Genomic DNA, 26,645 nt, shown 5'->3' with positions numbered 1-26,645 from the left:
GGACCAGTCGCCATCGGGCGTCGGGCCGTTCTCCTGCCGCTCCTGCGGCATTCCGCTCATCGTACAGGACTGTCACGAGCTCTGCTTCCTCTGCCTTGGCTGGCAGCATCACCGCCAGCGGACCTCCTGCCCGGCCTGCCTCGCGCTGCCGCTCGAAGAGAGCCAGCGGCGAGCAGCCTTCATGGGCACAAACTCCCCGGCTCCTGCCGGTGAGGACGACGCCGAGGAGACCACCGCCGCCGCCTACGACTGGGCCGAGATCCGCGGCAGCGTCAGCAGCAGCAGCAGCGTGTCTGTGTCACGGAGTTCGACTCGGTTCGACTCCGCCTCCACCGCATCCCGTCTCCCCCGTGAGCCTGTGGAGCACCTCGCGGGGCTCTTCACTTCAGCCGCCGAGCGCACCGGCCTCGCGCTGCCGCCGCAGCCTCCGGAGCCGGTGCAGCGTGATTTTGCACTCGGGCTGGCAACCCAGTCACGGGCTCGGTCCCGGACTGCGGTCCTGTGTCCCGCCGTGCCGTCGTTTCAAGCTCACGTGCAGCGGGACTGGGGTACGCCACTTGCCGCCAAGGGTACGGTGAAGGGCTACCGAGAGTATTCTTGTGTGGAGGGCTGGCCGCCGGTCTCCGGAGTGCCTGCCATTGAGGACTCCGTTCGGCTGTGCCTCCTCCCCCGATCCTCCGCCTGGCCCGGCGGAAAGCCCCTGCTGCCGTCTGAAAGGGACAGGCGCATGGCGAGCTTCCTGGATCGTGGCTACGCTAGCGGCAACCTGACGTTCGCCCTAGCCAATAACATGACCTTCCTCCTGGGCTCTGTGGACAAGATCTGCCACGAGAAGTCCCAGCTTTCCCCCGAAGACATCGTGGAAGTCCAAAATACGGCCGAAGTCCTGATGCGCATGTGCAGAGCCATCGCCGTCAGTGGAGGCCGCGTCATGGCCAACGCACAGCTCGCCATGAGGCACCTGTGGCTTGGTCTGTCTTCTTTATCTGAGCGGGACCAGCGGGGCGTCCTGGGACTCCCCTTGTCCACCTCTTCTCTTTTTGGGCCCGATATACAGGTGATCATCGAGCGCCTGGAGGCAGCAGCACGAGGCTCGCAGCAGCTCGCCCCGCACCTCCAGCCCCGCCGTGAGCCGCCGCCGCAGCGCCGCCGCTCCGCGGACCAGCGGCGTCCCGCTCCTTGGAGCACCTCGGCACCTGGACAGACCGGACCGTCTTTCCGCCGATCCTCCCGGGGCGCCGATCAGCCCAGATGGTCCCGCGCTCCCGAGACACGGAGCGCCCCGTCCGCTCGACCCGCACCTGCCAGCAAACATGCAAATAAAGGCCGTCAGGCCCGTTACATCTTCCAAAGAGCAGCAGTCCCTCCTCTCCCCCGTGTTAGCATGATCGAAAAGTGCAAAACCCGGCTGGGCCCTTCTCCCTCCCTCCTCCCGCTCCGCGATAAGGCGGCTGAGGATGGTGAGCAGAATGCGCACGGAACTGCCTCTTCACTGGCGTTTCCTTCGCACTCTGGTCACAATGTGGCTGCGGACGCAGGGCATAGCAGCACGCTGGAGCTGCTAGCTTTCCCGCTGTGTGTGTCACGCAAGCGGTGCGCTGCTGATGTCTTTTCAGCACCCCGCAAACGCTCCAGGCTGCACTCTCCACCGGCTTCGGCTCGAGTGAGCATTTCGAAACGTCAGAGCGACGGCTCCGGCCCGGCCCGGATCCCCGCCGTGGGGTATCCCGGCCCGGCGCTCTCAGCAGCGTCTGTCCGCCGACCTCCGCTCGTGTTAGCATGACGAGGCGTCAGAGCGGCGGTGCCGTTACGCCCCGGGCTGCCGACGTGCAGCGCCCCAGCCCCGGCGCCACTCATGCCGCTCCCAGCGGAGTTTCTCCGCCGAGCGGCGGACTCACGCCGGCCCGGGTGTCCGCCGTAAAGCGCCCCGATCCCGGCCTTATTGGTGTTGCTCCCGGCAGCGCTCCCTCGGCTTCCCCGTGTGTTGTCACAGCGGAGCCTCGGAGCAGCGGAGCTCTGCCGTCCCGGGCTCCCGCTATTGAGCGTCCTGGCTCCGGCTTCAGCATCACGGCCAGCGATCCGGAAGGCTCCGACATCAGCACCGAGGACAGCGACCCGGAAAACTCCGGGATCGCGCTGCCTCTGCTCGGGTTGTCCCCAGCAAAGCGCCGGTCCGCGGCCGCCTGGCGGCCGCCCGCTCTCATTCAGGGGACGCCTGCTCCACAGCCCTTTCGCCGGGGGCCCCCCGTCTCCCGAGGCCGGGAGGACGGGTGGGCCGTCCCCGCTGGCCGTGGTACAGCCACTCACGCTCCGGTTTCACACGTGGCGTGTTATGTTGGGACCGCTTTCTCCCTGGCTGTCCAGGAAGCTGAGAAACGGTTATGCCCTGCAGTTCGCCTGTCGTCCGCCTCTCTTCAACGGCATCCTTCGTACGCGGCTCGCATGCCCTGCGGGGACGGCCGCTCTCGAGGCAGAAGTAGCCTCACTCCTCCGCCGGGGTGCAGTCACGGAGCTGACCGCGACAGAGGCGCACTCGGGTTTTTATTCCCCCTACTTCTTGGTCCCCAAGAAAAGCGGGGGTGTAAGACCCATTCTGGACCTGAGGGTCCTCAACACTCACATAGCCACCAGGAGGTTCCGCATGCTGACGGTCAAACACCTCCTGGAGAGCATTCGACCTGGGGACTGGATGACTTCGATCGACCTGACGGACGCCTACTTCCACATCCCCATTCTCAGAAGGCACAGAGCCTTCCTCCGCTTTGCCGTGGGGACCAGGTATTTTCAATACAACCGGCTCCCCTTCGGCTACTCTCTCGCCCCTCGCACCTTTACCAAGTGTGTCGAAGCAGCGTTGGAGCCCCTCCGTCGTCATGGTCTGAGGATCCTCACTTACATCGACGACTGGCTCATACTGGCGTCCTCTCATCAGGAGGCTGTGCTGCACACGACCCAGGTCCTGCACCACATCGAGCTCCTGGGGTTCACGGTGAACCGACACAAGAGCGCACTCACCCCAGCTCAGAGCATGGCTTATCTGGGGTTGGAGCTGGACTCGCTCTCTATGACTGCCCGCCTCTCCGAGGAGAGACGGACCTCCCTTCTCTCGACCCTGAGGTCTGCAGTGACCACACCCCTGGTCGGGGTTCGTTTGATCAGGACCGTCCTGGGTTTAATGGCCGCGGCCCACCCAGTGGTCCGGCTGGGCCTTCTACACATGCGCAGGCTGCAACGGTGGTTTGCACGCCTCCGCTGCGTGGGAAAGTGGGACGGATGCAAACGGTTCCCGATCCCGTCCCAAGCACGCCAGGATCTCCTTTATTGGATGGATCCTGCTCTCCTAATGCAAGGAGTTCCCCTGGGCTGCGTGTCGCATCACGTCGAAGTGTTCACCGATGCGTCTCTCGCGGGATGGGGAGGCACCCTAGACCACCACACGGTGGGCGGTGCTTGGGATTTGACTCCCACTCACATCAATGTGCTGGAAATGACGGCGGTGCAGAGGGTCCTGCTCCATTTCCAAGCCAGGCTGAAGGACAGCCATGTGCTCATCAGGACGGACAACACTACGGTGGTCGCGTACCTGAACAGGCAGGGGGGGACCCGGTCTCCCCCTCTTCATCGCATAGCGGCGGAGATCCTCCGGTGGGCGGACCGGCACCTCGCGTCTCTCAGGGCGCGTCACGTGCCCGGAGTCCTCAACGTCGGTGCAGACAGAATGTCCCGGGGAGGCCCACTCCACGACGAGTGGGGCCTGTCCCCGTGGGTCGCAGCCCGACTCTGGCGCAGGTTCGGATGCCCAGTGGCAGACCTTTTCGCCAGTGCAGAGAACGCACAGTGCCCACTCTGGTTCTCGCTCAGGTTGTCAGACGCTCCCCCTCTAGGGGTAGATGCCTTCGCACACAGGAGCTGGCCGTCGGGCATCCTGTACGCGTTCCCTCCAGTCCACCTCTTGACCCCGCTGCTGCGCAGGGTGAGGTTGCACAATCTTCACGTGATCGTGGTGGCTCCGGACACCCCGAGTGCGCGGTGGTTCCCGGACCTGGTTCAGTTGGCAGTCGGGGACCCGTGGCCGATTCCCGACGGGCCCGACGCACTGCAGCAGGCAGGAGGCGCCCTTCGGTCCCGCCCCTTCCTGGGCGGGAGGCTCCTGGCTTGGAGGCTGAGCGGGTGAGGCTGGTGGAACTAGACCTCCCCCCAGCGGTGGTGTCCACCATCCAGAGTGCCAGGGCCCCCTCTACTGTCAAGGCCTACAGGTCTCGGTGGAAGCTCTTCACATCATGGTGCTCGGAGAGGGGCTTGGACCCGGTCTCCTGCACCATTGGTGGAGTTTTGGAGTTCCTCCAGGCCCTGCTGGACAGCGGTCGCGCTGCATCCACCCTGGCGGTGTTTGCATCGGCCATCACAGCGGGCCACGGCGGTTTCGGCCGCTTTTCTGCACGCAGCCACCCGCTTGTGAAGCGGTTTCTGCGCGGGGCGTGTCGGTTGCGACCGCGCCCCAGGCATGTGGTCTCTCCATGGGACCTCCATGTGGTGTTGGAGGGCCTTAAGGGACCTCCTTTCGAGCCTTTGGAGCAGGCGGAGGACCGCTTTCTCTCCTTTAAGGCCGCCATCTTGTTGGCGCTAGCATCCGCCAAGAGAGTTGGGGATCTCTGCGCATTGTCAGTCCACCCATCCTGCATGGTGTTCAGCCAGGATGGGGGACTCGTGCACCTCTGGCCTAACCCGGCCTTTCATCCCAAGGTGATCACTTCGGACTTCCGGTCACGAGTGATCCGGGTCAGGACGTTTGACTCCATGCCTGGTTCGTCTGGGGACGACCCACGCCTGCGGTCACTGTGCCCGGTCAGGGCTCTGCGTCTTTATGTCCAGCGCACAGCTGGCTTTCGCACCACGGACCAGCTGTTTGTGAGGTTTGGAGCCCGGGGGCGTGGTTCCCCGCTGACCTCTCAGCGTCTCGCCCACTGGGTGGGGGGCGCTATTGCAGCTGCCTACGAGGCACAGAATCTCTCGCCACCAGCAGTGATTCGTGCTCATTCCACACGATGTGTGGCTGCCTCTGCGGCCCTGTGCAGAGGGGTCACGGTGAGTGACATCTGCCAGGCTGCCTCCTGGGCCTCTGCGTCCACCTTCGTGCGTTCGTATCTGTTGGATATGTGCACTGACTCTGTGGCCATGTCGGTTTTCGGCGAGAACAGGAGTTCAGTCGTCTAACCGTTTCGGTTCTTCTGGCCTGGCTGCCGCGTCCCGGGTGGGCTCGCGGACCAGGGGTTCCCCACCTGCCGCTCGGCTCTGCCGCGGTCTGCGGATGTTGTTTACGGTGTTGCAGGGGCAGGAGTTCTGCCGCTTGCTGTTTTTGGGTTCGCTGCCGCTCCCCGTGCGTGGGACGCGGGCCAGGGGTCCCCCCCTTCACCGCCTGCCGCTGTGGTTTCCCGGCCGGCGTGTGTGTGTGTCGCTGTGGCGATGCTTTGTACGTCGTGGGCCGCGCTACATCGCTCGGTGCCCGCCTCGTCCTTCGGGAGTTCTACGGCCGTTCTGGACGTACGGTTTGTTTACTTCCGTCTTATGCACCAATCCCGTCAGCAGGCCAGCTGGGAGTACATTCATCGACCTACGGCCTTCGCCTTGGTGAGTACCACTAGCGAAGCCCGTAGGCGGGCTAAGCACTTACGAAGTAGAATTAGTAGTTACTGGATGTAACTCCAGTTCTACGAGTAAGTGCGTGCCCGCCTACCTGCTGGCCCAGCTGTCTGCTTCCCTTGTTTTTGCTACGTCAGAAGAAGGGTTTGCTTAGCGCCATCCGAGGTTATGTACCCTCGGTGTGGGGCGTGGCGCTGCGCCATCGCGTGCGGGGGATTGGTGCGTCGAGCTTTGTATAGTCTCAGTGGATTGGACAGAGATTGGAGGTGTGCCGCTAGCGAAGCCCGTAGGCGGGCACGCACTTACTCGTAGAACTGGAGTTACATCCAGTAACTACTAATTACACCTTGACTGCACCTTGCATTTTTCATTTTCTACATGTTATGATCACACATTATTTAAGGGGTAAAATCTATTCTCTATCTCAACATTATTTTTCTCCTAGGTGTAATCATTGTCTCGAGTCTTTTGATTCTTTATTGGTTCAAGAATTTTGTTTAGTTTTGGAGTAGCAGTGACTTGTATGGTTAAGAAGAGGTTTTTATTGAGTACTAACAAAACTAACAAATGAATGTGAACTAGTTCATTTTTAGATATGTGAACTGAACTTTGAGCTAGTTCTTTTTAAGTATGAACTGGCACAACACTGTCTTTATATCACGAGAGGTCATATGTCAAGGTGGCACGGTATTTTGCACCTTAGCTAATGATGGAAACAAAAAAAAGGAAAGTGGATGATGAAAACAGGATTTTTCACCCCTGCATGGAAAATGGAGGTCGCTTTTGCGGAGATACATGGGAAACCGATGTGTCTCATTTGTCAAAAAACAATTGCCGTGTCAAAACGAGTGAATCTACAACGGCACCATGAACATCTTCACCCGGAGTTCAAAGATGCTTATCCGCCTGACAGCGGTCTCAGGAGGAACAAACTCCAAACGTTACGAGGTGGGTTAAGCCCAGCAGTCCATGTTTCGCAGCATTGTCAAAAGTAGCGACAACATCACAGAGGCCTCGATCAAAATCGCCTGGAATATCACGAAGCCAAGAAGCCTGCTACAGAGGGAGAAATTCTCAAGAATACATTTGTGGACTTTGCGGAATCACTATTTTCAGAATTTAAGAACAAGGACGACATCATCAGACAGACCTCGAAGCTGCAGTTGTCTGATTCAAGAGTTGAGGTGATCTCAGACGATCTCTTAATACAGTTACTTAAAGACATTGAAAGTCCGTTAGTTTAGCACTGGATGAATCCACCGACCGTGCAGACGCTGCGCAGCTCAAGTCTGGGTGCGCTTTCTGAAAGGGGACAAATTTGCAGAGGAAATGCTGGCCTTGCTGTCGCTAACAGACCAAACACGAGAAGAGGACATTCACTCTGCGCTGATGAGATTTTTTTCATGGACCTGGAATAAACATCAACCTGAAAAAGCTGGTTTCTGTGACTACTGATGGGGCTTCGTCCATGGTAGGAAAGGAGAAAGGATTAATTCCTTTTCTCTGATTGATTCGGAAATGCAGATCTTCTTCTCATATAACTGCAATTTTCATCAAGAGCAACTGAGGGCTCAAAGTGACAATGGACTCTGACGCGAACAGTCAACTTCATTCTTGCACATGCATTGAAACACAGACAGTTTCATTCCTGACGATATAATGCATCGTTTGAATTCCCTCAATTTTAAGCTTCAAGGCAAACAAAAGAATCTGCTTATAATGATGAATAACGTGGCTGCACTGGAATCTAAACTGAGCCTGTTTGAGCAGCAGATTGAGGCAGGGAATTTCACAGACTTTCCTGTTCTGTCCCAAGTGTCACAGCCAGGTACATTCTCACCCACCCCGTTCTGTGCCTATCTCACAGAGTTAAAACAAGAGTTTTTCTCTCGGTTCACAGACATTAAAGGCATAGCAGAGGATTTTCTCGAAAAGTCGAAGCCAAACGTCTGTTACTCGCTTTTTGAAAAATGTGCATGTGCCAGATCAGTTTACCTGCTCTACTGCTCCTCCTGAGGAAACGCCTATCAAATGTCAGGAGCGTGCGAGTGCGAGCTCATCGTCCCTGGGCGTGCACGGCTCTATTTACAGTTTCTGCAATCGGCCTCGCTCATAAAGCTTATTTTTCGAAACAGTTACAGTTACAGAGACACAAGGAGGAGAGCATTGACACATTCTGGATATCCTGTGTTCCGAAGAACACATACCTTGCATTAACCCTGTGTGCTGAGAAAATCCTGAACTGCTTTGGATCTACTTATTTGTGAAAGCTCCTTCTCTGTCATGGGAATCTTAAAATCAAAGCAGCATTCCTGTCTGACTGACAAACATTTGGCAGACAATCTCAGATCAGCTACAACTGTGAAAAGAATGCAGACCCAGAGCTCTCACTAGGAAAAAGAAAAAGATATTATTGTTTTTTTGTTTTTGTTTTTTTAACTGACTGATGTTCAGCAAACTTTATTAATGTAATCATTGTGAAGCTATTCACTCCAATGTAAATGGAACGTCAGCTTGATCGACACTTGGCCTCGTCAGAAACGTAGGCACTACGCACCCTACATTTGTTACTCAAATTGAGAATATTTGTTGCATTCCATGATGATTTGAAATGCATTAAAATGACGAGCAAGCCATGATATTAAACAGCGGTAGTAAATACAGTGAATAAAATGTTACAAATATATGTCAACAATAATTTGTGGCCCCTTAACTCTGTTGTGGTTTAAAGGTGCATTAAAGCTAGGGTCGACGATCTTGGAAAACTAGCATGTAGCACGAATGTAGCATCTCCCCAAGGCTCCGCCCAGCTCCCACCCCATTGGAGGAGCTCCCGTTGGGAGCGAACGCACTGGACGCGGAAGTGCCGCGCGCGTGCATGGAAGCGCCACGCGCACGGAGTTTGTGATCGCCTCCAATGTTATTAACCTTTCTGACTGCCCGCACACAACGCGCATAGGAGCGCAGGGCGCCTGCTCCGCTTCCTTCTATTTTTCACGCGAGCCGGGAGCGCCAAGAGCGCCTTGGCTCGCGCACGCGCTCTGAACCAGGGCCAGTGCACGCCATTGAAATGAACGCGCAGGGGGCTGGTAGAACGGCGAAGGGATTTGATTGGTTTCTTAAGAGCGGTCCGCGCGATACGATTGGTCGGCGTTTTTACACTCCTGTGGCCGCTACAGTGGTCAGATTTTTTCCGCACTTTTTTCCGTCCACATAATGTATTGACTTCTCCCAGGGGGCAAGGAGCATTTCACTCAGTATGACAAAAAATGCTTTTGGACAACGTCATCTTCCCTAACTTTAAGGAGTTTTAAACTATAAAAATAATTTTCCACCATAAATATGTTACAAATATTCAATGATGTGTAGAATGTGCCCTGACTTATTCATTGCAAATACCGCTAACAGCGCTACATTGTCACTTGAATAGTTGCAGTGCCGGTCCGGCAATTTGTATTTCTTGGGGAGAATTTGAGAGGATGTGATGTAATGTGCGCGCCTGCTGGCCTGACTTTCTTAGCTTTCGTTTTGTCCACCATTTCTCCGCCAGATGCTTATTGAGCAACAACTGAGCAGTATTGAGGATGGATCTTCCAGAAAGTAAGAAAAGACCGGCTTCTAGCACTGCCACAACTCCAGCACAGACCCCATACAGGCAAAAGAAACTTAACACAAGGGTAATTGATTCAGGCATTTGGCAAGAATAAGGATGGCAGTTTAGAATTTTTAATTTGCCTTCAAAAGTTACAAATATAACTTTACTTACTTCAGTTGAAGCCATTCTTGCGAATCCATCACTTCTTCTGCGCGCCAAGGCTGCTAATGCAGTTCCGTGCACGTACATGGACGCAAGCCACATGCACAAGTGTTTCACTAAGCTGCAGTTACGCCCAAGGCCTGCAGGGGCCGTTGTTTCACATGAAAAATGCAAACTCCTTAAAGAAATATTTCACCCAAACAACGATTTGGCCTCATTTTAGACTCACCCTCATGCTGAGCAACACTCTGGAGTATTTTTTTGATGTCTCAAATGCAGCCGGAGATCAGGGGGGAATTTTCATTGTCAACAAACAGGGACCGATAGAGCCCGAAAGAAAAAGGTCCATGAAGTCCACAAAACGTGCCTATTTTCCTTCATACTGCTCGTCCGCTGTAATCCAAGTGTCCTGAATGGGTAACGTCCATAATTAATTCGAAACACGGTCATTTAGTACATTTTTAGAGTGTAAACAGTGCTCTCTCGTACTTCCGCGGTGCATGTCTGCGCATGCACCCTGAACTATGGAAGCCGCGGCAGACCAAGCCAGACGCTTGCACACTTTCGCTACTGTCCCTTCCAGGGACTACTGTGCTAAAGCACAGTAGCGAAAGCGCGAAAGTGCGCACGCGAGCCGGAGACCCCTCAGCCCGCGATTGAAGTGCCCGCCGCCAAATCTAATTGCCGACCCCTATCATAGTCCATATCCACATTTGCATCTCGCTCATCCGAATATGATGGAAACTCTCTTTTAGCAGTCTCCCTGAGATGTCTCCTGTTCAGTCTGAACAACTTTCTGTCCGGCGTGCGTACCACATAGGCTGTTCATGCTCACTCAGCACCACAGCTGGCCTCCAAATGTTTCCCGACTGCATCCGCACATTTTCACCAACATGCAGTTCAGGTAAGTGCTTGGCATGACGATCGTAGTAGCTTTCTTGCTGAGCTTGATTTTCTCTCGGCTTGTTCTGAATCCTGTAGGCACCTTCAGGGGTAAGCAGAGAGGTAGACGCCGGCAGTTTTGTCCTCAACCGCTGCCCCATCAGCATCTGGGCAGGTGACAGGCCCACACCTTCCAGTGGTGTATTTCTGTACTCGAGAAGCGCTATATAAGGGTCACCAGACTTTTTGAGCAGCCTTTTAAGCGTGTGCACAGCTTTTTCAGCCAGTCCATTCGACTGCGCATAGTGTAGACTTGAGGTGACATGACTGAACTCCCAGCCCTCTGCTCCTGAATTCTGTACTGGCATACTGGGGGGCATTGTCACTGACCAAAATATTGGGAATGCCGTGCCGGGCAAAAATTGACTTCATAGCGGTTATAACCCCTTTACTGGTGGTGTCACTTAGCCTCATGATCTCAGGGTATTTTGAGAGGTAGTCAACACATAGTAGATACTCAGCGACATTGCTATGGAACATGTCGGTGCCAACCTTGTCCCATGGTCTATTTGGCAGTGAGTGGGGAATCAGTGGCTTCTGTGCTCACTGCAAATAGCAAACTGTGCAACAACTTGCTCAATTTGAGCAGACATGCCTGGCCAATAAAGCACATCTCTGGCCTTTTCTTTACATTTGACCACACCGAAATGTGCCTCATGCATAGATACTGATGAAATTTCTCACACCCGTATACTATGGCTAGGAGCTCTTTTTCAATTTGAGTGTACCTTCGTTGACAATCTGTGAACGCCCTTGAGCCATATGTCACAGGTCGTTCATCCTGTAGTATGACAGCCCCGATGCCCTCTGAGCTGGCGTCCACAGACAGTGCCACCGCCTTGTTGACATATTATTTTAGAGTTGGTGCTTCTGTGATCAGCTGTTTCAGTTTTTCAAAGCTTGCTTGTTGATGCTTCTTCCAGTGCCATTCTGTCTCTCCTTGCAACAGTGTCCTTAGAGAGGCAGATATTTCAAACAGATTAGGAATGAATTTGGCCAGATATTGCACCATTCCCATGAACCTCATTAATGCAGGCTTGTCAGCTGGTGGGGGTATTTGAACAATGGCTCTTATCTTTTCATCGTCAGGCTTCAGTCCCTCTGCACTGAGTGTGTGGCCAATGTACTTGACCTCTGTCGACCTGAATTTGCACTTGCTTATATTGAATCTCAGTCCATTCTCATCCGCTCTTTGCAGAAGCTTTATCAGCCTCTCATCGTGTTGTTCAATGGTGTCCCCCCACACCAGCAGATCATCAATGATGTTGACAACACCATCTAATCCCTCAATCATCTGGGCCACAGCTCTCTGAAACACCTCACTCGCTGATGAGATTCCAAAGGGAAGCCTCTTGAAGCGGTACCTTCCAATGTTGTGTGTTGAACGTGCACAGTTTGGAGCTTTCCAACCCTTGGTTAGCATCCAGCACAGAGAAGTATTTTGCATTGGGCATGCGTGACACCACTTCCTCCACTGTAAGGAGTGGATAGGGCTCTCTCTTTATTGCCGTGTTCAGATCTTTAGGATCTATACAAATCCTCAGTTTATTCGGCGTGACTACTGTCACCATGCTGTTCACCCACTGTGTTGGTTCATGTTGCCTTGTGATCACATCTGACTGCTCCATTTTGTGAAGCTGTTCAATCACCCTCTCCCTCAGAGCAACTGGTGCATGTATCACAGGCTTTATTTCAGGGTCCATCTTGATGCTGTGCTCTCCTGGTAAGCAGCCAAATCCAGAGAATAGATGTTCATAGTCCTTCAGCATGTTGCCTCCTTTCTCCACGTTGTGCAGCCTCTTCATCATTTTCAGTTTTGTGCTGGTTTCTCTTCCTAGTATCACTGGAGCATCTCTCTCTATGATCTCAAAGTCAATTTTGTGTTCTCCACCCTTGTACAGACATTTGATCATTGTTTTACCCAAGGGCTCCATCTTGTGGCCAGAGTATGTCACCAAATTGCAACTGGAAGCATGCAGCTTGCCACCAACATTTAACATGTGAAATGTTTTGGCTGACGTAACATTACTAGTCTGCTCCAGTGTCAATACAAAATGTGACCTTTTTCTTGTTTATCAATAACTCCTCAGACCATCTGTCTTGGTCACTTTGTGCAATTTTCAATTGCCTCGATGCTTTTCATCTCTATTGTTCCATTGAACATCCTCTGGATCACCGTTGTCACTGTCCTGTTTCTGTTCCACAACATGCATTTTCGAGGGTTGACTATTTGCACAACACATTTTTGCGAAGTGATTTCTTTTACCACATCTCCTGAATGTTTGCCCATATGCTGGGCACTTTCCTTGCTCATGTTTGTAGCCACATCAATCACAGTCAACTTTCTTTTCACTTGTCATTGGGCTTTCTTTTTTGTTAGCTCTGGCTGTGCTTAACTTGTGCACCTCCACTTCATCATGCAAAGCTTTCATCTGTGTGAACGTTATTTCACTGGCACGGCACATGTCAAGTGCCTTATGCAACGAGACATCAGCCTCTCTGAGCAACCTGGCTCTGACTTGATCATCCCACAGATGATTCCGTGACGTATCAATGAGCGGCAAAGGTCTCCAAATTCACAGCCTTTTGCTTTATTTTTTTAGGTTGGTGACCTAGGCATCTATTGTTTCTGACGGCCCTTGTGCACGGGTGAAAAACGTGCACAAGGTAGGCTATGCCAGGTTCTTCCGAGGCTCACAGTAACTCTTTAAACTTTTGTTTCAAGACAGCAATCTTGTCCTTCTCTCCGTCCGCGAAAACAAACGCGTTACTCACTTTTATGGCTTCGTCTCCCGCAATATGCAGAAAGGTGGCACACTGGACCGTTTCCAATTTCTCCGATACTCCACTGGCCACAGAGAAAAACTCAAAACGTTGAAGCCACGTCTTCCAATTTTCTGCAAGATTCCCCTCCAGACTCAAAGGCGGCGGTGGCTTAAAATGTGCCACAACTGCCAAGCATTCCAAGTTTTCTTCTGAGGTTGAGTGATTCCAAATAGTTATTGCTGGGGTGTAAATAGACATTAGTGGCCAGCGAAGTTATGAAATTGGATGAGTGAGAGCAGGGTGTGACCAAACAAAGAGCCAACCAAGTAACGAAATAAAGGATGCAGTTTATTTAGTCTAAAATACTATAAATTCAGCTAAAACTATAAAAAAATGTTAAAGGAAGAATAAAAGGTTAAAATACAGTGGTCAAAACATTCTAAAAGTGTCTTTAAAATACTGCGTGGGAGGTCCGAGCACTTCCAATATCAGTTCCTGGGTGCAGCTCCAGGGGCAGGGCCTCTCCACCTTGCGTGGATGGAGGCTGGATCCCCAAGGCAATCCCAACTCCATCTGGTGTGGGGTGTAGTTCCTCCTTAGCTCCGATCACCAGGGGGACGTCCGGACGGCACCTGCCACGTACACAGACCGGGCCAGCACAAAGCAGGAACCAAGCGACTCCAAGCTCTAGGCCATGTAGAGAGCACCACACCAGACGAGTCTAATACTCACAGGCGTGGCAGGGTTTCCTCCCTGCCGCTGCATGTCAACAGTGCGTGGCCCTCGAATTGGATCGCTCTGCTTGTCCCCGTCCTGGTTCCGTCATGGCTCTGGAGTGTGCGCCCTTGGCGGTGTGGCTGCTCTCCTACCGGTGCGCTGCTTCCCCTGTGTCTGCTCCCTTGCTGCCAGCAGCCACACTGCTTTTATGCACCTGTCAATTTGCCACAGCCCAGGTGCACTGATTGAACACAGGTTTGGCTAGAGTCTCACATGAGCAGGGGGTCCAATCAAGGTGAATGGGAAGAGCTTATTTAAGGGAAAAAAAAGGAAAACAAAGGCAAACACAGTAACCCACAGCACACAAATAAAAACAAAGCCCTTTCCCCAGGTGCCCGATCACACAGGAGCGATACAGTTATTGAGGATCAACCACTCACTGTCTGTTCTGCTGGGTTTAGGAGCTCTGGCTTTTCTATTTCACTGTCATGTAGTGAATATATTTCACAGACATATAAACATGTCTCCAGCACTGACAGCTGAGACGGGTTTTGGTTTTCTTTTTTTTTCTTTTTTTTTTTTTTTAAGCAGCGGCATTAACACCTTGGTGAGATGGAGGCACTGTTCAGCCAGTCAGGAGCTGAGCTTTATTCCAAGGGTGTGGACAGGTCGGCTCGGAACTTGTTAAGATTTTTATTCTTTCTGCTCCTTTTCTTTAGTTTGTTTTCGTTCTTACTGTCTTTCGTTCGTTTGTACTTTTTCCGCAATCTTGCTAACAGACCAACCAACCAACAAACCAACAGACGGGCGTGATTACATAACCTCCTGGTGGAGGTAACTAAACCCAAACCAGCAGTCGTCCTACCACTGGCATCAACATATAATGAAACAGGTGCTGTTGATCTACATGAGCTGGAGCCAGGGGTATGGTACCTGCACATCATTGACCAGTTCACTCGTTTTAGTGCCGGAAGTGTTCTGACCACCAAGAAGTCTTCGGAGATTGTCAAACGATTTATCCATGATTGGATCAGTGTGCATGGCCCACCACAAAAGTTGTTCAGTGACAATGGTGGCGAATTTGATAATGACAAAGTGAGAGACATGGCTGAAAACTTTAATACTGAAGTGAAGACAACACCTGCCTACAGCCCCTGGAGCAATGGACTGCTAGAGCGCCATAACCAAGCAATGACTGAGATCATAATGAGAGTGAAAGCTAGTACTGGATGTGACTGGAGCACAGCGATGGACTGGGCCCTGATGGCGAAGAACTGCATGCGAAGTGTCCATTGATACAGCCCACATCAGCTGGTGTTTGGACAAAATCCAAATCTGCCCTCTGTATTGATTGACAAAGCACCTGCTCTAGAGGGCACCACCAAGAGTGTATGGGTTGCTAAGCACATTTCAGCTCTGCATGCTGCAAGAAAAGCCTTCACAGAAACAGAATGTTCAGAGAGAATAGCAAAGCTCTGAAGATACAGCTGAGGCCCACTAACAAGAGATACGAATCTGGAGACAAGGTCTTTTACAAACGAGTGGACTGTCCAGAATGGAAAGGGCCTGGAGTTGTTATTGGCCAGAATGGTGCAGTTGTGTTTGTCAGACATGGAGGCACTTGCTTCAGAGTGCACCAGCTTAGGCTAAGAAAAGTTGCTGATTTGTATTTGTATTTATTTATTTAAAGGGACAATGCATTTACACAGTATACAATACATTAGAGCAAAATATACATAAATGCAGGATTGTAGCCTAGGCTCATTTCCGTCCTCTGTCCCCTGCCGGGCTGGGCCCAGCTGCCCACCACACTCCATTCACTCAGCCAAACAATCATTTATTCACCTGTCCTTAAAAACCATTCATTACACGCTCCACAGATGCACGCACACACGCACACACCCACACACACACACACCCACACACACACACACACACACACACACACACACACACACACACACACCTGTACCCAGTTACCTTCCACCCACTCCCAACTCCCCCATACCCACACCAAAGCTTCCACCCACACCGAACTCCTGACCCTCCCACCTAAAAAACTCCCACCCTCATTACCCACCTTACCCATAAAAATATAGAATAACTGACCGTTAAAAAGGTAACTACCCCTTCCACAACATACCCTCTCACAATACAATATCTACAACAAAAAAACAGTAAAACGTTAACATTTTGTTTGCTGTAAAGTCAGTTCATTCCAGGTTGTGTGGGCAGTTTTGATTGTCCAACACCCATGACCGGAGATGTTTAGAAAATGAGCTGAGGGTGGGCATCTCTCTTATAGTCGTTGGTATAGTATTCCAAGTTTGAGAAGCACGATATGAAAAGACGGCCTGTCCGAATGCACTTTTCTGGGAAGGGATAATGCAATCTCCTCTGGAACTTGCTCTTGTTGATCTGTTTCGATTTTTTTTCACAAATTCTTGTAGTAGTGTAGGGGCTAATCCATTTAATATTTTGTACACAAGAATAACGTCCGCATATTTTATCATATTGTCCCAGCTCAATATTTCCTGTTTTTTTTTAATTTTGCAATGATGACGAGTCTTTGGCTGTCTGTCCAGAATCTTAAGAGCTTGTTTATATACTGTCTCAATTGGTTTCAGAGGGTTCTTACAAGCCAAGACCCAACTTGTCATACAATTAGTTATATGTGAGACAATCATTGCATTAAAATAAAGCTTTGCTGATTCAGCTGTTAGATTATCTCTGATAAATCTAAAGTTTGACAAATTTAATTTTATTTTGTTCACCGTTTTCTTTACCTGTTGTTTGAACCCTAGTTTGGCGTATACAGTTACTCCTAGATATTTAAATTCATTAACTGTTTCTATTTTAGTTCCCTCTATTAACACAGGAGGACTGATATTTTGAGAGGCGGTTTTTGAAAAAAAAACATACGGACTGTTTTTGATACATTAAGCACAAGTTGTGAGTTGTGCAGCCACCCTGAAATCTCACACATGGTTGATGACCATTCTTGAGCTGCTAATTCGTTGTTTTTTGCATGAACATAGATGACCACGTCATCAGCATACATCTGGCACTGTACATTAGATGGACAACTATCAGGAAGGTCGTTAATATATAGACTGAATAATAATGGTGATAGGGCAGAACCTTGAGGTAGTCCCAGATCATTATTAGAAATCGCTGAAGTGGAGTTTTGTACTTGAACATATTGTTTTCTATTTATCAAGTATGATTCCATCCACTGTACAGTGCGAGATGAAAAATTAAATTGAAATAGCCTATTGAGGAGGATGAACATGAAAATACACAGAAAATTTGTCAGGAAAAAAAAAATGAAGAACAGTGCAAACAGAAGGGGAATAGTGCAAATATCAAAAGTAACATTACCTGTTAGGTTTTCTTTGCTTATCAAATTACAAACTAAAAACAACTGAACAAATCCAGGAATATAAATGTTTTTTTTATCCTTTTATATTTTATATTAAACATTTCCTGTGCGTATTCTGTTTTTTCAGTATTTATGTGGCATATGCAGGGTTCGTAATGTTTACGTTTTTGTGTTCAGGCATTTGCAAGGCAGCTGAGGGGCCTCATAGAAAGTGGGGGAGCTAGCAAAGTTCGGCTAATGTTGATGTTGCCGATTGAAAGTCTCTTTAAACATATTACTATATGTTCAGTCATTAAATTAGTCACCGTATTCATCGTGCATAGCGCATCATCACATGCCCACCTCACAGCAGCTACCTACTGATCAGACAACGACAAAAAGCCCCGAGCCGCGGAGCCGTTACGGGGCAACCGTGAAAAGCAGCGTAGTCCCAGAGCGGCTCCAGCGCGGACCCCTGTAGCGCTTAAATATACATCACAACGGGAGTTTATCATATTTATTGCGAAACTTCAAATCTTTACCGGGGAACTTTTTTTTGATGGTAAACCAGCAACGATAAATTATCGCCCAACCCTACTCCACACACAGGTGGAATATAAAAGAACTGGGACTGAAGATGATGCTTGATTGATGTGATGCTTGATTGATGTGATACCTGATTGGTTCCTGTCAAAGAATAAACCTTACTATGTGGAGTTAAACCAGCTCAACATGCATGTCCTCTCTCTTCTCCACCACAGCACGTTGAGACGATCATCTACACTGCTGCCTTCTGATCATATTGTCAGAGGGGCAACAACAACCTTGATAATACTGTTGTATAAACATTTAAAGGTCAACAGAGAGAAAACAGCTTCCTGTTTTGGCTTCATGCTCCGTGACAAAGAAGTTTTCCTCTTATGAGCACTGAAATATCTTCATGGAATTAATATTTGTAAAAAAGATAGTTGATGGTGAAAGGTCGCTTACATATAAAAAGCAAAACCCTTGTCTGCTGTGCTTCCAGATTTTAATCATTTCAATACATTTGCTTAACAACTGATTTTCGTTTACATCAAGTCAAATCAATCTTTATTTATAACACACTTGTCATATTAAAAAGACAACTCGACGTGTGTTACAATATCAATATAATAAGGAACACAAATGATTGTAGAAAGACTACATTATGCAGTTCTAGAGCAAACAATTTCTGATTATTACAGAGTCAATTTTTTCCCAAATAGAGTAAACGCACAAAGATTTTCAAAATTAATCTGCGATGGGGAAAGAAAAGTCAAAAGTACATCCTCGAATTAGCAGGAAATTAATATAATTTGCCAACATTAGCAATTTCTCCTCAGAGGAAACCCAAAACACCTGAAACAAAGTAAGGCTTTCCCAGGCACTGACACACGTGTGTCACAGCTTCAGTGACAGACGATGGATTTTGGTTCCACCAGCACTTTGTCTGTGATCTTGAACTCCAGCGCCTTCCAGTTCAGCACATTCCCCGGCGTGAAGTTGAGCTTGTCGACATAGCTCTGAATCTCACAGGAAGAGAGGACGTAGTCCCACATGTGGACGTCCGACATCATCCCGACGAAAGCCTGCTTGCTGTCGAATCCTCCACCGTGAGCATCCTGCTCCTGTGGGGGAACGTAGAGCGACAGAGAAAAAAATTGTGTCCACATTCACCTTAAAACTTTTACATCTTAGAAATAACCAATCCAAATTGTGTATTCAGAAACCAGTGATGGACTATTGATCACGATGTTAAGTAATAAAACCATACCTGTCCAAGAATGATCACCGGGGTTCCAGGTATAGCTGATGTGACGGGCACATATTTGCGAATTGTCGGCATTCCATTAAACCACAACTGCACCAGTCCGGTCGCCGAGTCCCAGGTGGTGCAGACGGAATGCCACATGTTGGGTTTGTAGTCCAGTCCCCTGAACTCTGACCTCTGATCCATGATGTGAACCTCCATCTCCTCATCGCTTTCATTCCAGAATATCAGGAAAGAGTTGTGCGACCCAGAGGTGGACAGTGAGAAGAGGCTGTGGCTTCTTCCGAGGTCAGTAAATGATCTGCAGGTACGACACACTGGCTTGTTACGTTGGTGAGAGTCAGAGAGGATGTGTGTTCATCAGGTTTTACATTAAATTACTACCTGTGGCAGAGAGTCACAGCTCTGAATTCTTGTTTGGGCGTTATCAACCTGGCATGAGCTCGGTTGTTTTGCACCGGGAACGTGAATGTTTGCCCCGAGAGATCTGGAAAATAATCAAAAGTGTTCATTTGAATAATTTAATTATCATTGGTAATAGCATGTGATAAGTCACTCAGTCCGGGAAACATAAAAAATTAACAATTAAAATCATAATAAAAAACACAAAGCAAAAAACTACCATGACTTTAGTTTAATGTTGCTTAAATATGTATGTTTAAATATGTATCAAACTTTTAAATCACATTTGCTTGAAAATAGAGGGAAGGAATTATTTGTGTTATGAATTTTATTTTTTCACATGTAACAAACACAAGTTATCATCACAACATCTGGAAATATGTAATATTTGTGTAGCCACTTCACTTGTATGAAGAAAAACAAACAGGAATGCAAAAATTGGAAAAGAGATAGTAACTTTCTATATATTACTCTATTATAATTACACCTAATTAATCTTTGGTTCGAATATTGCTTTACACAGAGCATTTTAAAGTGTCATCACTAAAAATTAGTTTGACTTTCAATTAAAAGAAAGCAACAATGTGTATTTGCCTACTAATGTTTTCCAAGATAATCCTGAGTTTCACTGCGTGAAGTCAGACACATGCATACCTTCAACACTTGCAGCTCTTGCTGCCAGCATGGCCAGAACAATGAGCAGCTTCATCTGGGAGGAGAAAAAATATCACGATAACTTAGATTTCATCAGGCAAATTTATCAGTGTATGGTTGCTCCTATTACACACAGTCAAGAAACAGGGAAAAAAAATCACCTTCTGCGGTAATCTAATTTTAATTGATAAAGAAAATAAGCTTTTGATGTGGTAAACAGTTTGGAATGTTTTCATCTTACCTTGAAATCTGCGTCAGACCTGAGGTTCGTCAGGTTGGTCGGTCTTATATAGTCACAGTCACTCCTCTCTGCTGGGTGTGTGCATCTTTCCATTTCCTTTCTGAACTGGTTCTTCTTTTTTGCATCACAAACAGCCTAAACCAGCATGCACAGTACGTTGATGAATCAATAAATTCCCTGAGAGTCCACCCTGATATCGAAAAGAGTTTTGTTCTGCATTGCTGATTCCTCAATGCCACAATGAAAAAAACTAACTCACATGCTCAAAGCAAAGTTCAAAGTTCATCTATCTATGAATAGTCACGGTAACTATGTAGCATCCCAGATTGAAAAGATGGTCTCTGAAACTGATGGCGCACAACCTTTTTTAACAGCCGTGCATGTGAACACACCGTAAGAACTACAAAAACAAATAAAATACAATGAGCATCTCTTCACAGTATGTTTTGACCTTAACCTTAATTCTCCTTTATCTTATTAAATCTCATGAATTACCTTGCCTTTAAATCACCTTTGACTTTTAACAGTCTTCATTCGAGTGCTATTAACTATGTGCTATATGTATGTATGTATGTATATATATATATATATATATATATATATATATATATATATATATATATATATATATATATACATATACACATACATACATATATATATCAGTGGTGGGCCGTCAGGGCCTGCAAGGCCTTCTCTGCTGGCCTAAAAGGTATCTGAATTACAGACTGATGGAAATTATATTTTGTCCATGAATACTTACTAAATGTTTCCAAACTTTATGTTCCCGTTCCTTACATAGTTTTCCCGTGGTTGCGCTGCTTCCAGACATGTTTTTTTCATATCAAATCATTTAACCAATCAGATTTCAAGCATCATCTGTTGCTAGGGTAAAAAGAAATCTGCCTGAGGCCTTCACTGTCCGTTCTGATAGCCCAGTAAAGTAAAGTAAAGCGTCAAGCAGACAGTTGCTTCAACCAATCAGATTTCGAGTTGGCGACTCAGTGCCTTCTAGCTAGCGTACACTAACAACAGCATATCCAGGCCTTCTGATTTACATTCACCAAGAGATACAGTAGGTGGCGGTATGCACCTAAGTTGTTGGTCGCCACCCGCAATTATTCCAAAGAAGAAGAAGAAGAAGCAGAAGAAGACCTGAAGAGAATTAAAACTTACGCGAGAAATACCACAGGGCAAGCTGGACTTTCAGCCCTGGCTTTGATGGCAATGGAGAAGGATCTGCTGATTGAACTGAAACGCACGGATAATCTATATGACAGAGCAAATGAAGTCTTTTTGAGGAAGGAAAGGTGGATGGATTTTGTTTACAAATAATCGGGATTTTGGTGAGGAAAATGTTCCTCTTTTCCTAAATAATATTGCTGTTCTACTTCGTAAGTGCTTAGCCCGCCTACGGGCTTCGCTAGTGGCACATCTCCAATCTCTGTCCAATCCACTGAGACTATACAAAGCTCGACACACCAATCCCCCGCACGCGATGGCGCAGCGCCATGCCCAACAACGAGGGTACATAACCTCGGATGGCGCTAAGCAAACCCTTCTTCTTTCTCAGCATCTCCATGAGACTTAGAAGCCTCTTTTCTCCGGATCAAGATTCGACAAGAATGGATTCGCTGGCCTGGGACCAGTTGCCATCGGGCGTCGGGCCGTTCTCCTGCCGCTCCTGCGGCATCCCGCTCATCGTGCAGGACTGACACGAGCTCTGCTTCCTCTGCCTTGGCTGGCAGTATCACCGCCAGCGGACCTCCTGCCCGGCCTGCCTCGCGCTGCCGCTCGAAGAGAGCCAGCGGCGAGCAGCCTTCATGGGCGTAACCTCCCCGGCTCCTGCCAGTGAGGATGACGCCGAGGAGACCGCTGCCCCTGGCGCCGCCGCCTACGACTGGGCTGAGATCCGCAGCAGCGTCAGCAGCAGCAGCAGCAGTCGCAGCAGCATGTTGGTGTCACGGAGTTTGACTCGGTTCAACTCCGCCTCCACTGCATCCCATCTCCCCCGCGAGCCTGTGGAGCACCTCACGGCACTCTTCACTTCAGCCGCCGAGCGCACCGGCCTCACGCTGCCACCACAGCCTCCGGAGCCGGTGCAGCATGATTTTGCACTCGGGCTGGCAACCCAGTCACAGGCTCGGTCCTGGACTGCAGTGCTATGTCCCGCCGTGCCGTCGTTTCAAGCTCACGTGCAGCGGGACTGGAGTATGCCACTTGCCGCCAAGGGTACGGTAAAGGGCTACCGAGAGTATTCTTGTGTGGAGGGCTGGCCGCCGGTCTCCAGCGTGCCTGCCATTGAGGACTCCGTTCGGTTGTGCCTCCTCCCCCGATCCTCCTCCAGACCGTGCCGTTGGAAAGGGGCAGGTGCATGGCAAGCTTCCTGGATCATGGCTACGCTAGCGGCAACCTGATGTTCGCCCTAGCCAATAACATGACCTTCCTGGGCTCTGTGGACAAGATCTGCCATGACAAGTCCCAGCTTTCCCCCGAAGACATCGTGGAAGTCCAAAATACGGCCGAAGTCCTGATGCGCATGTGCAGAGCCATCGGCGTCAGTGGAGGCCGCGTCATGGCCAACGCACAGCTCGCCATGAGGCACCTGTGGCTTGGTCTGTCTTCCTTATCTGAGCGGGACCAGCGGGGCATCCTGGGACTCCCCCTGTCCACCTCTTCTCTTTTGGGCCCGATATACAGGTGATCATCGAGCGCCTGGAGGCAGCAGCACGAGGCTCGCAGCAACTCGCCCTGCACCTCCAGCCCCGCCTTGAGCCGCCGCCGCAGCGGAGGCCCCGCGAACCAGCGGCGTCCAGCCCTTTGGAGCACCCCGGCACCTGGACAGACCGGACCGTCTTCCCACCGATCCTCCCGGGGCGCCGATCAGCCCAGATGGTCCCGCGCTCCCGAGACACGGAGCGCCCCGTCCGCTCGACCCGCACCTGCCAGCAAACATGCAAATAAAGGCCGTCAGGCCCGTTACATCTTCCAAAGAGCAGCAGTCCCTCCTCTCCCCCGTGTTAGCATGATCGAAAAGTGCAAAACCCTGCTGGGCCCTTCTCCCTCCCTCCTCCCGCTCCGCGATAAGGCGGCTGAGGATGGTGAGCAGAATGCGCACGGAACTGCCTCTTCACTGGCGTTTCCTTCGCACTCTGGTCACAATGTGGCTGCGGACGCAGGGCATAGCAGCACGCTGGAGCTGCTAGCTTTCCCGCTGTGTGTGTCACGCAAGCGGTGCGCTGCTGATGTCTTTTCAGCACCCCGCAAACGCTCCAGGCTGCACTCTCCACCGGCTTCGGCTCGAGTGAGCATTTCGAAGCGTAAGAGGGACGGCTCCTTCCCGGCTCGGCTCCCCGCTGTGGGGTATACCGGCCCCGGCCGCACCCATAGCGCTCTCAGCAGCGTTTGTCCGCCGGCCTCCGCTCATGTTAACATGACGAGATGCCAGAGCGGCGGTACCGTTACGCCCCGGGCTGCCGACATTCAATGCCCCAGCCCCGGCGCCACTCATGCCGTTCCCAGCTGAGTTTCTCCGCCGAGCGGCGGACTCACGCCGGCCCGGGTGTCCGCCATAAAGCGTCCCGATCCCGACCTTATTCGTTTTGCTCCCGGCAGCGCTCCCTCGGCTTCCCCGTGTGTTGTCACGGCAGAGCCTCGGAGCAGCGGAGCTCTGCCGTCCCGGGCTCCTGCTATTGAGCGTCCCGGCTCCGGCTTCAGCACCAAGGCCAGCGACCCGGAAAACTCCGGGATCGCGCTGCCTCTGCTTGGGTTGTCCCCAGCAAAATGCCGGAAGCCGCCCGCACTCATTCAGGGGACGCCCGCTCCACAGCCCTTTCGCCGGGGGCCCCCCGTCTCCCGAGGCCGGGAGGACAGGTGGGCCGTCCCCTCAGGCCGTGGTACAGCCACTCACGCTCCGGTTTCACACGTGGCGTGTTATGTTGAGACCGCTTTCTCCCTGGCTGTCCAGGACACTGAGAAACGGTTATGCCCTGCAGTTCGCCTGTCGTCCGCCTCTCTTCAACGGCATCCTTCGTACGCGGCTCGCATGCCCTGCGGGGGTGGCCGCTCTCGAGGCGGAAGTAGCCTCACTCCTCCGCCGGGGTGCGGTCATGGAGCTGAGCGCGACAGAGGCGCACTCAGGTTTTTATTCCCCCTACTTCTTGGTCCCCAAGAAAAACGGGGGTGTGAGACCCATTCTGGACCTGAGGGTCCTCAACACTCACATAGCCACCAGGAGGTTCCGCATGCTGACGGTCAAACACCTCCTGGAGAGCATTCGACCCGGGGACTGGATGACTTTGATCGACCTGACGGACGCCCACTTCCACATCCCCATTCTCAGAAGGCACAGGGCCTTCCTCTGCTTTGCCGTGGGTACCAGGTATTTTCAATACATCCGGCTCCCCTTCGGCTACTCTCTCGCTCCTCGCACCTTTACCAAGTGTGTCGAAGCAGCGTTGGAGCCACTCCGTCATCGTGGTCTGAAGATCCTCACTTACATCGACGACTGGCTCATACTGGTGTCCTCTCATCAGGAGGCTGTGCTGCACACGACCCAGGTCCTGCACTACATCGAGCTCCTGGGGTTCATGGTGAACCGACACAAGAGCGCGCACACCCCAGCTCAGAGCATGGCTTATCTGGGGTTGGAGCTGGATACGCTCTCCATCACGGCCCGCCTTTCCGAGGAGAGACGAACCTCCCTTCTCTCGACCCTGAGGTCTGCAGTGACTGCACCCCTGGTCGGGGTTCGACTGATCAGGACCGTCCTGGGTTTGATGGCCGCGGCCCACCCAGTGGTCCGGCTGGGCCTTCTACACATGCGCAGGCTGCAATGGTGGTTTGCACGCCTCCGCTGCGTGGGGAAGTGGGACGGATGCAAACCGTTCCCGATCCCACCCCAAGCACGCCAGGATCTCCTTTATTGGATGGATCCTGCTCTCCTAATGCAAGGAGTTCACCTGGGCTGCGTGTCGCATCACGTCGAAGTGTTCACGGATGCATCTTTCGCAGGATGGGGAGGCACCCTAGACCACCTCGCAGTGGGCGGTGCGTGAGATTCGACTCCCACTCACATCAATGTGCTGGAAATGACAGCGGTGCAGAGGGTCCAGCTTCATTTCCAAGCCAGGCTGAAGGACATCCATGTCCTCATCAGGACAGACAACACTACAGTGGTCGCGTACCTGAACAGGCAGGGGGGGACCCGGTCTCCCCCTCTTCATCGCATAGCGGCGGAGATCCTCCGGTGGGCAGACTGGCACCTCGCGTCTCTCAGAGCGCGTCACGTGCCTGGAGTCCTCAACGTCGGTGCAGACAGAATGTCCCGGGAGGCCCACTCCACGATGAGTGGGGCCTGTCCCCGTGGGTCGCAGCCCAACTCTGGCGCAGGTTCGGATCCCCAGTGGCAGACCTTTTCGCCAGTGCAGAGAACGCACAGTGCCCACTCTGGTTCTCGCTCAGGTCGTCAGACGCCCCCCCTCTAGGGGTAGACGCCTTCACACACAGGAGCTGGCCGTCGGGCCTCCTGTACACGTTCCCTCTAGTTCATCTCTTGACCGCTGCTGCGCAGGGTGAGGTTGCACAATCTTCACGTGATTGCGGTGGCTCCGGACACCCCGAGTGTGCGGTGGTTCCCGGACCTGGTTCAGTTGGCGGTCGGGGACTCGTGGCCAATTCCCGACGGGCCCGACGCACTGCAGCAGGCAGGGGGCGCCCTTCGGCCCCGCCCCTTCCTGGGCGGGAGGCTCCTGGCTTGGAGGCTGAGTGGGTGAGACTGGTGGAACTAGATCTCCCCCCAGCGGTGGTGTCCACCATCCAGAGTGCTAGGGCACCCTCTACTGTCAAGGCCTATAGGTCTCGGTGGCAGCTCTTCACGTTGTGGTGCTCGGAGAGGGGCTTCGACCCGGTCTCCTGCACCATTGGTGGAGTTTTGGAATTCCTCCAGGCCCTGCTGGACAGCGGTCGCACTGCAACCACCCTGGCGGTGTTTGCATCGGCCATTGCAGCGGGCCACAGCGGCTTCGGTCGCTTTTCTGCACGCAGCCACCTGCTTGTGAAGCGGTTTCTGCGCGGGGCGTGTCGGTTGCAACCACCCCCCAGGCATGTGGTCTCTCCGTGGGACCTCCACGTGGTGTTGGAGGGCCTTAAGGGACCTCCTTTCGAGCCTTTGGAGCAGGCGGAGGACCGCTTTCTCTCCTTTAAAGGAATACTCCACCCAAAAAACGATTTGGCCTCATTTTCTACTCACGCTCATGCTGAGAAACACTCTGGAGCACTTTTTTGATGTTTCAAATGCAGTTGGAGATGTTTGGGGATTTTCGTTGTCAACAAACAGGGACCGACAGCGCTCGACAGAAAAAACGGTCCATAA

The 26,645-nt window shown here is 51.3% G+C and overlaps 1 protein-coding gene across 1 annotated transcript; it reads right to left on the bottom strand.

Moving 5' to 3' along the window:
* Positions 1 to 18,613: 18,613 nt before the first annotated feature.
* Positions 18,614 to 26,426, bottom strand: LOC115396877 (serum amyloid P-component-like). The gene is made up of 5 exons (XM_030102947.1): positions 26,418 to 26,426; positions 20,032 to 20,086; positions 19,360 to 19,462; positions 18,979 to 19,276; positions 18,614 to 18,832 (listed from the first exon to the last, which is right to left on the bottom strand). Exons 2-5 carry the CDS (start codon positions 20,084 to 20,086, stop codon positions 18,614 to 18,616), a joined length of 675 nt encoding a protein of 224 aa, XP_029958807.1. The 5' UTR covers positions 26,418 to 26,426.
* Between the last annotated feature and the right edge of the window lie 219 nt (positions 26,427 to 26,645).

The sequence above is a fragment of the Salarias fasciatus genome, chromosome 11 (assembly GCF_902148845.1).
Source record: "Salarias fasciatus chromosome 11, fSalaFa1.1, whole genome shotgun sequence".
Taxonomy (NCBI): Eukaryota; Metazoa; Chordata; class Actinopteri; order Blenniiformes; family Blenniidae; genus Salarias; species Salarias fasciatus.
This window is presented reverse-complemented; position numbering and strand designations above follow the sequence as displayed.

What these genes read in the sequence shown, in the direction of transcription:
- LOC115396877 (XM_030102947.1), bottom strand. Translation starts at nt 20,086, where the DNA reads ATGAAGCTGCTCATTGTTCTGGCCATGCTGGCAGCAAGAGCTGCAAGT. An exon ending in GCTGTGACTCTCTGCCACAG is followed by an intron (nt 19,277 to 19,359) that starts GTAGTAATTTAA and finishes TCGTACCTGCAG; the next exon opens with ATCATTTACTGACCTCGGAA. An exon ending in CGGTGATCATTCTTGGACAG is followed by an intron (nt 18,833 to 18,978) that starts GTATGGTTTTAT and finishes GTTCCCCCACAG; the next exon opens with GAGCAGGATGCTCACGGTGG.